Source organism: Dromiciops gliroides, chromosome 1 (assembly GCF_019393635.1).
Source record: "Dromiciops gliroides isolate mDroGli1 chromosome 1, mDroGli1.pri, whole genome shotgun sequence".
NCBI classification, from domain to species: Eukaryota; Metazoa; Chordata; class Mammalia; order Microbiotheria; family Microbiotheriidae; genus Dromiciops; species Dromiciops gliroides.
The window spans coordinates 100,293,984-100,308,638 of NC_057861.1; the positions used below are offsets into that span (position 1 = coordinate 100,293,984).

The following is a 14,655-nucleotide window of genomic DNA, read 5'->3' on the forward strand; positions in this document are numbered from 1 at the left end:
ATTTATTCTTTCATCTCTATTTTTTTGTGGGGCAATGAGGGTTAAGTGACTTGCCCAGGGTCACACAGCTAGTAAGTGTCAAATATCTGAGACCGAATTTGAACTCAGGTCTTCCTGAATCCAGGGCTGATGCTTTATCCACTGCTCTACCTAGCTGCCCCCCATCTCTATTTTGAATCTAAATGAAATGGATAGAGGTAACTTATCATAGAAGAGAAGGCAGCTTATTGTAATAGACTTTCTATCATTGCTGCTGGAATGGCAACTTCAAAGAAGGGACATATTTGAGTTTTTGTTATTAGGAAAACACTTTCCAACAATTGGAGCAATCCAAAAATGAAATGGGCTCCTTTGGAAATTAATTGGTTCCCCATTCCTGGAGGTCTTTAAAAGAATGTAGAATTACCGGTTGTCAGACTTATTGTAGGGTGATCAGTTATGAGTTGGACTCGGTGACTTCTAAGGGTCCTTCCAACTGTGAGAGTCTCTAATTCTATGACCTTGGACAAGTCTCTGATTATATGGTTGTAGAATTTTAGATTTGGAAGGGAAAGGTCCTTTGCTTCAGCCTTATGCTTAGCAAATATACACCCACTATAGGTCACTTGGCCTCTGCTTAAACACCTTCAATTGAAGGAAAAGCACTATTTCACAAGATAAGAATAGGCATGAGGAATGGGTCCTTCTGTGTAACATACAAATCTTTGGGATTTTCCTCGAGCACCTAAAGGATAAGTAATTTACTCACAGTCACAGAGCCAGAATGTAAGGTTTCATGAAGGAGATGGCACCTGAGCTTTGCTTTGAAGGAAAATAATAATTCTGAGAGGCCGAGATGAGGATAGAGTTCATTCCAGACATTGGAACTCATGTCTTCCTGCCTTCAGGGTCAGTTCTATCCATTTCAACACGATACATCATGAGTTAAACCTATTCCATGCTTCTCCTTGTTTCAGTTTACTCAGACATAGACTAGATGAAGGGAGTGGCTTCTCTTAAAACTTCTTCTAGCTCCTCCTAACACTGTAATTTTATGTTCTTCATTGACTGGTGTGGGAATATTACTATTTGTAGGCCTTCCCTCTACTACCATCACTCAGTAAACTCTTCTCCTTTAAGGTTCACCCAATCTGTATTTAGTTTTCATTGTTGTTTAGTTCATTAGTCATGTCCAACTCTTTATGATCCCATTTGGGGTTTTTCTAGCAAAGATTCTGTAGTGGTTTGCCATTTCTCTCTCTAGCTCACTTTACAAATGAGAAAACTGAGGTAAACAGCATTAAGTGATTTGCCCAGGGTCTCACAGCTAGTATAAGAGGCCAGATTTGTACTCAGATCTTTCTGACTCTAGGGGCAGTATTCTATCCACTGTACCACCTAGCTACTATATTTACTACCCAACCAAAATTCTGGTAGCTGTTGTGTACTGATCTTTAAGACATTCACCTTCTCTCCACAATTGTTCAGTACCTGATTTATAATCTTTCTTTTCCAACTCCTGTCCTCATACTAAGGGACATCAACATACATTTCAATACTGTCTCAAACACCCTAACCTTTCAGCTCCTCAATTTGCTCATTTCCTATGACCTATTCCTCCACCCCACCAGGCAACATATCCTTGATCTTGCAATCACCAACAAATAATCTACTTTCACATTCCTGAACTCTGAAATTCTCTTATTGAATTATAGTTCATTTTCATTCCACCTCTCCTTGTCACTTCAAAATCTGTTCCCTGTTCTTATTGTGACCTCTAGTCCCATGACCCCTCAGTTCTTTTTCGGGACATCATCTCTGCACTGGCTATATTCTCTTCTCCTCCCCATCTTAACACGGTGGTGAACCAGTTCAACACTAACCCATTCTCTTCTCTCAAATCCTTTGCCATTTTAGACTATCAAATATTTTGCCATGCCAAACCCCAACTTTGGATTGCTCCCTGCATCTGCTATCTTAACTACTACTTATACACAGCTGAATCATTCTGGAAAAAATGAAACCATGTTGACTGACAGAGCCCACTAAAGATTTATGTTACATTTCTCAACTGAGTCCTCATTACGGCAAATCACCATCCTCTTCATTCTTTCTCAAACCTCCCATGGCTTCTCTTCCCCCTAACCCCCTGAGAACCTTGTTTCATATTTACCAGGATAAAATCAAACTATTCCATAAGAGCTCCCTCTTCTCCCCTCCTCTTCATCTCACATCTCTCAGATACCTTTTGTCACGAGTTCCTTCTTTACCCCTGATTCACATGAAATGGTGGCCCTTCTTGCCAAGGCTAACTTTTCTACATATGCATATGCACCTTTTCATCCTTTCTTCTCCAGCAGATTGTCCCCTCTATCATACCTGCTTTCTCTCTGATTTCTCCCCATCTATGGGGCTACTTTCCTATGACCTATAAATGTGCCTGTGTTTCCCCTCATGTTCCCAAAACACCCAGAACAAACCTCTTACTTGAATGTCCATTTGTGCTAGCCCATTCCCAAATATCTATTCTTTCTTGTGGCTAAATTCCTTAAGAAGACCGTGTAAAAATCCAATTCTTTTCTTCTTTCTTTCCTTAATGCTCTATAATCTGGCTTCTAACATCATTATTCAAGTAAAACTGCTCTCTCCAAAATTCTAGTGATCTATTAATTGCCAAATCTTATGACCTTTCTCCATCCTCATCCTTCTTGAGCTCTCTGCAATTTATGACATTGTCGATTACCCTCTTCCAGTCTTCTCTATTAATCTTGAGGTCACCACATTCTTCCCAATCACCTAACCTGACAACTTAGGTATTATTCTCAGCGACTCATTCTTACCTCTCATACCTAATATGTTGCCATCTTGTTGATTTTATAATCACAATGTCTCTCATATACACTTCTATCCCCTGACGCTCTCATCAACCTCTGCAAGCCCTCAGCATCTCACCCCTGTAATATTACAATAGCCCACTGGTTTATCTTCCAAATAGAAATCTCTCCCCATTACAAACCATCCTCCACTTTGCTATCAAATTCATCTTCTTAAAGTGCACATCTGATCATATCACTACTATCCCTACTCAGTAAATTCCAGTGGCTCCCTATTACCTCTAGGATCAAATATATAAAACCTTTTATTTGTCTTTCAAAGCCTTTTACAACCCTGCCCCCTTTCTACCTTTCCTATTCTTATACCTTATTCACCTCCACATACCATATTATCTGCAGACACTGACTTCCTTGTTATTCATTGCCCAGTATATTCCCATCTCCCAATTCAGAGTATTTTCACCAGCTATACCCCTACCTGGAATTCTCTACCTCTGCTTCTCTGCCTCTTAGCTTCCTGGCTTCTTTCATTTGAAAGAAGTCTTATCTCCTACAGGAAGATTTTCCTGATCCCCCCTTAAATGCACTTTCTTTCCTCTTTTGATTAACTCCAGTTTATCCATATCTATTATCTATATCTTGCGTGTACTTAGTTAATTCATATGTTATCTCCCACACTATTCCCTGAGCTCCTTGAGAGCAGGGGACTGTTTGTTGTTGTTGTTGTTTTTCCCCACTTTCTTTGTATCTTGAGAGCTTAGCAGAATGTGTGGTATGGAATATAGACCCTTAATAAATACTGGTTGATTTGAATTTATTACTGTGTTATAATATACCCTAACCTTTATGTGGCCATGCCACAGAGAAGAATATACTAACTTCAATTCTTTGGCAAATCCATGATCTTGTCAGTGAGGATATTTCCTTTACTAATAAAATCCATACCCATTCAACTCCTCATCTTTTTTGCAAACCTTCACCATAGAATGTAGCCAACATGATGGGAAATCTTCTAGTCATATTTATTAAGATAATTCTTCTAAGTCAGGAGTTCTTAACCTAAATTTCAGGAGGTTCATAAACTTATCATTGTAAACAAGATTACATTTTTATTTTTACTACCCTCTTACTAAAATTTAGCATTTTTCAATTATTTTAAAACATTATTATAAACAAAGGTACATGGATTTCACCAGAGTGCCAAAGGGGTCCATTATACAAAAAAAAAAAAAATCCTAAGAATCTCAATCCTACATGATCTCTAAAATCCCTTCTAGTTCTAAATTCCCCAATCTTATTGTCCTATAAAAATTTGAATTTTTCTGTGTTTTACAGTAGGTTGACTTGAATTAATTAACAAATGAAAAAGCATTCTTGAAGTACTTAAAATGTGTCAGGCACTATGCTAAGCAGTGGAAATACAAATACTGGCAAGCAAGCAAGACCGCCCCTTCCCTTAAGGGAGCTTACATTCTAATAGGGAAGACAACATAGAATAGGAAAGTGGAAAAGGGTGGATAGACTGATTTGGAGATGGTGAAAAATTGCATGATGACCTGACTTAGGTTCACCATACAAAGATAAACCTTCATCTATCCAATCCTAGGGGCAGAGACCAACTTTCAGTAGGAGGAAGATGGCCATAGGAGAGCCATGGTTTGGAAATAGCTGAACCAAAAGTTAACATAACTTAGTTAAAATTTCACTCTGAATCTCTCTAAAGTATTTTTTTTAAGTAGAACTTACTTTTGTAACAGAATTGGTGAGTCTTAGAAACAGCTCACAGAACTTCTGCCAGGGACAAGAATGGGAGCTTTCAGCATTCATTTACACTTCCTGAGTTTGTGAATTGGCCTCCTCCTGAATTAGACCTGGTTTAAATCCTGACCCATTCATCCATTCCTCTTTGGTTTCCTCAGCAATGCAGAACTAAGATTTCAAACCCACAGATGCTTTGTTTGTTTACATGGTGTTGATATGTCTCCCAGGATGGATTAAAATATTAATATGTTTTCTTCTCACCACCACCCCCCTTCCCTTTTGTGTTTAGTATTCTTTTTGCAGATGTTAAAGGATTTACCAACCTTTCCACGACCTTGTCAGCACAGGAGCTGGTCAGGATGTTGAACGAACTCTTTGCCAGATTTGATCGACTAGCCCATGTGAGTTGAATTTAATTCCTTCTCCATCTTTTGAAGGAGTATGAGGTTGCATGCTTAATTAGGGAGGAGAAGGATTTCAGCTGCCATCCCTGATGGTATGATCTGTCTGCATTCTGTCCTCTGAGCATTGACAGGAGACTCTCTGATCTTTTGGCCGGATCAATGTTGGTTAGTTAATGACCCTTGTTAGAAGGTTTACTGTCTAGTTTTTGCCCTTTTGTAGGCAGCTGGTTCAGTGATGGTCAGCTAAAGGCAGGGGGCCATCCAGGAGCCATTTCAGTCTGTTTGCCTCCCCCATTATTATTTCCCTATGCATGTGGCTTACTGCCATCTATACCAAAGGTCAGGAAGAAGGCTTTATTTAGTGATTACTGGGTGCAGTCTCCAAGCCAAACTGCCATCTGGCGTGAAACTGCATTTTCTCAAGGACATGCTTTAATCCACTGGACTTTCCTGTAACAATGGCTGAATCATCTACTCTTTTGAGCCTTATGAGATTTTAAATCTCTACATTGGAGTTCAGAATACTCTAGTTTTATTTTTCAGCTTGTTTGGTTCAAAGTAGTCTTAAAGGGTAGGTTGATAGAAGGAATCATGTTCTAAGATACCTCAGAGATCATTTATTCTGACTCTCATTTTACAAAGGATAAAATGGAGGTAGGCCCAAAGAGAGGAAGAGACTTTCCCAGTTATACAAGTAACAAGTCAAGTCATAATTTGAACACAGGTCCTCTGACCCTAGAACCACTGTTGATTCTAGTCTGGCAAGGATGAGCTCATTCTCTTTAGCACTGAAAACTTAGATTCCATGTCCTAAAGTCACAGAAAATACACTGTAACCTTACAACAACACTGTATTAGAGTGGAGTGAAATTTAAGGAAAATCTATTCATGACTACATCTAGGGGAATATATATATTACAACTTCAATAGTATCACTTTATAAAACAGTTTTGCCTATAATATCACTGGTTCTGTAGGATAGACCCAAAGAACCTTCTCATGCTTCTTGGTACTTTTTTTTCACAAAAGTGATTTCTTCTGGCATGGTTCAATGCTTAGGCAAAACCAATCAGACATATAAAATTTCTCAGTAGCTGCCTTATTTAAGAACGAATTCACTTTGGTGTGACATTGGAATTCTGACTTAAAAAATCAGAAAATTCTGTTTTGTGATTCAAGCAAGAGGATAAAGGGTAGCATACACCATGCCACTTCTTCCTGTTGCTTCCTCAATAAAATGCAAACTCCTTTTTTGGGCATTTAAAGGCCTTCACATTCTGGCTCTAACCTAACTTTCCCGATTGATTTGATATCGCTTCCCTTCACACTCTTTACATTCCAGTCAACTTCATCTACTTGCTGTTGTTCTCTTTACACAGAATTTTCATCTCCTCCCTCCACACTTTTGCACAAGTATCCCTTGATATTTTGGATATTCTGCATTCTCACCTCCACCTCTTGAAATTCCTAGCTCTTTTCAATACTCAGATCAAGTTTCACTTTTGCTTATGGTCTTTCTTGAGCTTCTCAATTGTTGATGCTTTCCCATCGCCAAAATTACTTTGTACTGACTTTGATTACTTGTTGTTTTGCCCAGTAGAGTTTAATATATTTGAGAGCAGCAACTGGAATCTTTGTTTGTCTTTATCTGTGTATTTATATTGCCTGGCACAGGTCCTGGCATATATTATGCACTTAAGAAATGTTTCTTGATTTGAACTAAATTAAATTGAAAATGGATGAGTGGAACATGCCAGGTTCCACTATTTCTCTGCTCTTTAAAGTTCTGCTCATCACCTGCAGGGAGCATTCTGGTTCTCCACTAGGTTCTTCACTATATCTTAAGAGCTTGAACCTCACCTTCTCCAAAGACTGGGTACTTGATAAATATTTGTTTGTTTTTGTTCAACAGAGAATTCTCAGGTTCTTTAGTTCAGATTCCAGTAGCACAGAACAAATAATATCGTGCTCTGAAATTAGTAAATGTTTGTTGGAAAAAGGTCCTAGTAGATTACTTAATTAATACTTAAATGATTAAATAAATCTGTGAGTTTATTGATGTGGGATCCCCTCCCAATTTTCCAAATCAATATGCCACTTTATTATGTGTAATATTTGCTGATTAATCACCCACAGGGGGCCTACTCTTTAGATCTCTCTCCTTTTTTTTTTTTTTGCAGGGTAATTGGTGTTAAGTGACTTGCCCAGGGTCACACAGCTAGTAAGTGTCAAATGTCTGAGGCTGGAGTTGAACTCAGGTCCTCCTGAATCCAGGGCCAGTGCTTTATCTACTATACCACCTAGCCATTCCTACTCTTTAGATCTCTTGACATTGCATGTATCCCAAGGGAACATATGAGTCACTGCCCATGTCTTATCCCCTTCTCTTGATATGTGACCAACCCACTTCCTTTTTTGATCAGATGTCTTTCTGATAATTTCATTTGTGATACCTCCCCTATGTAGCTTTTCTTTGGTATATAATATGTTGTGGTCTAACTCACAACTTTGATATCTAGGGGAATGATGGAATCCCACAAGTCACATATAAATATCATCACAAGATTTTGCTAATGGTCCTTTGCTTGGTAGTCATTAAGTCAGTGTACAATTTTCCCTCAGTCTATCTTACTCTCAACTATGTTCTTAGTTCAGTACCCATTTATAGTATCTGTTCAAAATGTATGTACTAATAATACAAACTCTATAGACTGTCCAAATAAATATATAGCATGGTCTAGATATTAGAAGCACCTTATCCACTTAGGTTTTCTTGTGTGAATAGTTAGACCAAACTGTTTTGAGTGATTGTGAAACTCACTCAGAAGGCTTTTTAATGTCTTGGCTCTTACTTCAATTAACACAAAGTAACCAACACTGAGGGATATCTTTTTAAAAAATCACACACCTTACTATCTCCAAGTTTGTGTGTGTGTGTGTGTGTGTGTGTGTGTGTGTGTGTGTGAGTCCAATTCTAAGTGACTTGGAACATTTTTAAAGTTTTGTCCGTCCTAGATAATATTTGAATCCAAGGCTATAAAGAAGCTCTGGATAGACTATTATGTTACACTTTTCATTGATATCTTTTGGGTTAGAGTGGCACAAATTATAATCTAGATGAGTCGCTACTGAGTCCGTCATGAGTTTTGGCCATACAGGTCAGCACCTTTTCTGTAGGTTATCATTTTAGAAATTTAACTAGAGCACTGAGAGAGAGGTAAGGATATGTGCCCAGGGTCTCATGTCCAGGATGTGTCAGAAGCAAGACTTAAACCCCAAGCTTCTTGCCTCCAAGGACAAGTCTATGCCACATAGACTCTTTATTAATAGAATACTTGTGTGTATAAACATTGACATATGCTTGTGTTTTTATATTGTCACACTTTTACTTGCTTGCTATATTTCTGAATTTGTAAGTAGCTTCACTGTACAAAACTCTACCCTGTGGAGTAGAACTATGTTTAAATATAAAAATGAGGACCTAAAGAGCCAAGTACATATGGACTCCCATTTGGATACTGCATACAATACAAGGACACCCTCTTCAGTTCATTATGATGTCCAAGCCCACCTACATATTGGGGTGAAAAAGGGAAAAGCTACCTTAGAAGTGGGACCCTTTTAAAGGGGCAGAGAATTTACAAATGTGAATGCTTTTCTGCTCATAGAAGCTTTGCATTTCATGGTGTTATGGGTATGCATAAGAGATGTGCCTCCTGGATAGCATCAGTTGGCTGCAGGGGTGTGTGTGTGTGTGCGTGTGTGTGTGTGTGTGTGTGTGTGTGTGTGTTTTTCAGTCATGTCTGACTCTCTATGACCCCATTTGGAATTTTCTTGGCAAAGATACTGGAATGGTTTGCCATTTCTTTCTCTGGCTCATTTTACCAATGAAAACCTGAGGCAAATAGGGTTAAGTGACTTCCCAGTCACACAGCTACTAAGTGTGTGTGTCTGGATTTGAACTCAGGTCCTCCTAATTCCAGGGCCAGTGCTCTATCTACTGTGCCACCTAACTGCCCTTATATATATATATATTTACACATGTATAGACATATATACACACATGTGTATTATTATTTCTACACATACACACATGTGTATACACATATGTTAAACTGCACATTTATATGCATAATGTATGCGCGTGTGCATACATGTACATATATACACATGTGTGTGTATGCATGTACATATGTGTATGTGTGTATTAGTGTACTGATGAGTAAAAGTACAAACCAAGATGTATAATTGGTTCCATTGTTATTTCTGGGCTAAGGAAATGAACTACAGTACAAACCCTGGGGGAAGACAAGACTAACTACCTTTCACAGCTTGACCAAAGTAAAGAATATTGTCTGTTTCCTCCAGTTCAGGGCAGAGGCCTTTCATTATTTGAATTTAATATTTTGAATTTATTTTTTAATATTTGAAATTTTATTTTTTAAGATATTGTGAGACTCTACTCTCAAGCCCTCAAAATTACATAACCTCCAGGATGGACCAATTTTGAAGATGCTTGTCTAATCCAACTATACTTCTCATCTTTTTTTTTTTTAACTGCTATTTCTGCTCTTTCATGAAGCACATCAGCAACCATGATATTATATTCAGATTGTAAGTCCCAAACTATCCTCTTTCACTTGAAACTCTTTGCTGGAGTTCATTCACAGCAGTGATCTGTACAGTAGACAAATATACATCTCCCTCTTTTAGGCCTTGCTTTATAATGATAATGAGAGGATCAGGAAACAAAGTTATTTTTGTTGTTCTGTCTTTCAAGGAATCTCATATGATTTTTATGTAGTTCTTATTTACCAATTCACTGAAGACACCTTGTTGGTGAAGGGACTTTAAACTCTTCTTTGATTCTGTTCTCTGTTGATGAAGATGGAAAAATGTTGATCTACTGAATCAAATGCTTTTTTAGTCAACAAACAAGAACCACAGTGAGATCTTATATTTGCTGTACTTTTCAATCAACTGGAAGAATACAAAGAGATCCTCTACCATAAGGCACCACTTGGAAAAGCCTGCCTATTCCTTTTGATGCCTTCATCGAGGATACCCTACATATATTTGCAGATTATCTCACAAGGAAGTGATATAAGTGGAAAAGTAGACATATGGTTTGGGTAGTTATTGATCTTTCTTCGTTGAAAATTTCATATTACTAAGATCCTTTATTTTTACAAGCATTTGGCATTTTTTGTTTTTTAAAATATTGGGATGCTCCACTCACAATGCCCTCAAAATTGCATAACTTCCAAGATGGACCATTTTTGTACATGCTTGGTCTTGTCTAACTATACTTCTCATTTTTTTTTAATGCTAGTTCTGCTCCCTCATGGAGCACATCAGTAACCATGATATTATATATAAATTATGCTGGTTCCACTTCTCTGTTGATGGAGAAAGCAGTATGTTATAGAAATTTTCATAGCTCTTTGCCATTTTGAGGGTGTTTGTTGTCCTTCCAGTTTTATCTTTAAATGTCTTCCAGATGACTGGGATTGTCTTTCACAAAGGGTTCTGTAAATTAATTTTTATAACACTCTTCTTGCCATTTTGATGATATGGCATTACTATTTATTATCATGCACTATCCTTCTTCATAACATTTTATTAATTTATATTCTAAAGCATTTAGCATAAATCCTGGCACATAGTAAATATTAGCTATTGTTATTATTCACTTATGGTCATCTTTGACAGCCCTTTCCACTTGGCAAGTTAGTCAAATATTTACTATGTAAAGTAGTTTTTGAACTCTCTTTGACTTTTTTTTATCATGGCAATTAATTTATATTATTTAAACATCTTCAGGAAATTGTTCCTAGACCATGTTGAAGTCTGTCTGTTAGCCCATTTCCCATTTTTCAAAATTAACAACTTGTTTAAATAGGTCTTTTAATAGGTTTAAATAGGAGTTAAATTCCATGACCCTTCTTATTTTGGGTGTTTTCTACTTTGGAAGAGATTTTGACCTTTGAACTAACAAGCTGAGGGTTTGGCTATACATAGAGTTATGTTGGAAACGATTACCTCATTAGTAATCAGTCCCCTTTGGTAGAATATAATCAATTTTATGTTTTGATTTCCCACTGCATCCAGTGTCTCTTGACTCTCTTAAACAATATGCTCATTTTATCTATCTATCTATCTATCTATCTATCTATCTATCTATCTATCTATCTATCGATCTATCTATCTATCTATCTATCTATCTATCTATCTAGTCTACAAGTCATTGCTGTCTTTCATTTCTCTCTTCTGAAATATTTTCTCATAAATATTTTGTGATCATCACTAAATACCCACCTTTTTATTGAAGTCACCCAGTATTAAAGAATATGTTGATTTAATATGAAGACTTTTATAAGGTTATTTATGATGATGACTTTTTCCATATATACCACGTTGGTTTTAAGAAACAGACCAAAGTCTTGTTAATAATATTAGTTAAATCATTACTGAGCGTACAGTTAGCTTCCCCTGATATGAGTGACCATGTTGATTTCATTTTATATAAGAATCAAATTTTATATAAGAAGAAATAAGAGATATTTAGCCTGGAAAAGAGTATTTATTTATGGGGAGAAGAGATATTAACTCTTTTCAATATATGAAAGATTATTAAATGGATACAAGGCTTAGATTTGTTCTATTTGACTCTAGAGAACTGGAGTGGGAGCAACAGGTGGAAGCGCCAAAGAGATTAAATTAATATCACTATGAAGATAAGCTTCTTAACAGTTAAAGCTATCCGAAAGTGGAAAGGGCTGCCTCAGGAAGTAATGGATTTTTCTGCCCTGCAAGTCTTCAAACAAAGACTGGATGACCACTCATCTATGCTGTGGAAGGGATTCTTGTTCATATATTGATAGGATAAGACTATTTCAAAGGTCCCTTCTAATAGGAGAATTCTATAATTTTGTAGCCGAACAGGCCCCAAGTATTGACTGATGATTAATATCAATAATTATGCTAGAGTAATGGAGGCATTTCTGAAACATAGATGACATGCTTATTAAATATGTTGATGGCATAAAGCCAGGCTGCATGCATAGTACTTTGGGTGATAGAATTGGAACTCAATAATGCAAATCTCAGGTAGAATAATGTGTGGAAACTAAGATGAAATTGAACATGAATAAATATAACATCTGAACTGTTCTATTCATGTTATATTAAGTTATATTAAAGTTAAAGAAAATCAATTTCAGAAGTATGGCATGAGGGAAAAAATTGCTAAGAAAACAGTTTATGCCAAAATAACCCTTGGGTTCTAGAAGACATGAAGGTTTAATGTGAGTCAACAGTGTGAAATAGTAACTAAATATGTTGAGGCAATCTTAGGCCTTATTATTAAGAGAGGAAAGATCTACCCCAGGATATCCTGAATCCAGGGCTGGTGCTTTATCCACTACACCACCTAGCTGCCCCACTGAGTGTCATATTTTCATAGAGTAATTGTCATTCAGGAATACCTCCAGAGAAAAACAATAAGGAGTTGAAAGAAACAGTGTTATTTGTTCTGCAGAAGAGAAGGCTTAGGGAAGATGACAGCAGTCTTAAAAGTATTTGAAAACTCTATCATGTGGAAGAGAGATAAATCTTCTGCTTGGACTCATAGAGGAGAACTACAAGTATTGATGGAAAATGCTACATATTTAGCTTGGTGTAAGATTAAAAAATCCTGTGCAAAACTGGAATGGACTTTTTCTATAATTTTAAAAAATGTATTACAAGTCATTGAAGAATTCAGATAAGTATTACTTTATATGCACACTGGTTTTGTAAAAAGTGGTTCTCCCAACTTGATACTATTTCAAATTTGGCCAGAAAAATACAGCATAGAGTATGGCGAGTACTCTCAGCGATCTGGATGCTTCATTTTTATTTATAAAGCCATAGATGGCATAATCCTAATAGCAGCTCTTAGACAGAAACACACACAAATATATGCATACACACATGCAAACACAATACAAACACATATGCACATGAACACATTATATATATATATATATATATATATATATATATATATATATATATATATATATATATACACACACACATACATATACTGGCTTACATTGAACTTTCCCACAAATGTGTCAAATACGGGACAGCTAGGTGGTGCAGTGGATAGAGCACCTGCTCTGTATTCAGGAGGACCTGCCTTCAAATCTGGCCTCAGGCACTTGACACTTACTAGCTGTGTGACCCTGGGCAAGTCACTTAACCCCAATTGCCTCACAAAAAATGTGTCAAATACTGCTTGAACCCACCCTTTCATGAAAGTGAATTCAAAGAGATTAAGGATTCTGAAATTTCCACCAGATATAAAGCCTTTATATCTAGTCTCCTTTACTTAGCATGTCATCCTATTAGAGGTGGTAAGGGGTGTCACTATTTTTTTGTAGAATAATGGGAAAAAACACAGAACTGACTTACAGTCAGGGACCATGGATTTAAATCATTGCTCTAACTTGGGCCAGTCAACTAAACCTATCTGAACTTCCACTGTCTCATCTGAAAAGATGTTCTATGAATAGCTAAGTGCATCTCTACCTTCTCAGTGTAGTCAGGAAGACATAGTCAGGGTGCTATCAGAGTAGGAGTCTATGGGAAGAAGCTTCTCTGTTACTTTTCAACCCTTCATATTCTCCTATATAATATGCATATCCATTGTATAACAGAATTGGGATCTCAAAAGATCTCAACAGATTGGAATCCTAGGCTGAAGCTTATATAATGAATGAGAAGAATTACTAAGCCCTGCACTGGGGATCAGAAGAGGGAGTGTAATGGTTAGAAAAGAGCATGTTTGGGGGCAGCTAGGTGGCGCAGTGGATAAAGCACCGGCCCTGGATTCAGGAGGACCTGAGTTCAAATCCAGCCTCAGACACTTGACATTTACTACTTGTGTGACCCTGGGCAAGTCACTTAACCCCCATTGCCATGTAAAAAAAAAAAAGAAAAAGAAAAGAGCATGTTTGAAATGACCCAGGGATTCTTAGTGGGACTAATTTGTATTATGATACTAGTAAAGAATGCTATAATACAACTAAGGTGAAAAAGGATGAATACAGAGAAATAGGTAAACATCTTTATGAAATCATGTAGAATAAAAAAGCAGAAACTGAGGCATGGAGTACGAAATAACTAGGAGCTAGATAGAGTATGAAATCAACTCCAAGGATGGGAGGTTGTTCTGCAGTTTTTTTTCCCCTTCTATACCACCTTCTTTGCTTAGAAAATCTCTTAAGAAAAGCTTCTGTCTTGATACTATTTCATCTTGCACCTGGAAGAGAAAAGCTCTTCTTTTAATGCACTGCCACTTCTGTTTTCATCTAAGTGTGGCTCATAGCCAGAAATGAGACATGGAGGGAAATGTCCTCTGAGAGTCTCATTTCAAGTTTGGCTCTTACTGCAGACAAGAGTCTGCCTCTACACCAAAATGCATTCCACTTAAAGGCCTCCACAATATGGCTCCCATCTACCTTTCCAATCTTATTTCACATTACTCCCCTTTCTCTCTATTTTTGGTCAAACTGCTTTGCTGGATGTTATTTATACATGACATCCAAACCTTGGCACAGGTGGTCCCTCAATCTGAAATTCAATCTACCATCATTTTCCCATGGATAATCCCTACCTAACCTTTCAGA

General features: G+C 37.1%; 1 protein-coding gene across 2 annotated transcripts in view; it reads left to right on the plus strand.

The window, feature by feature from the left end:
- The window catches only part of ADCY8 (adenylate cyclase 8), a 373,977-nt gene that overhangs the window by 147,986 nt on the left and 211,336 nt on the right, over positions 1-14,655 (plus strand). For both annotated transcript variants that reach the window (XM_043978000.1, XM_043978001.1), the window contains exon 4: positions 4,864-4,975. In XM_043978000.1, coding sequence (XP_043833935.1) covers positions 4,864-4,975 — 112 coding nt within the window. The remainder of the gene's footprint in view (positions 1-4,863; positions 4,976-14,655) is intronic.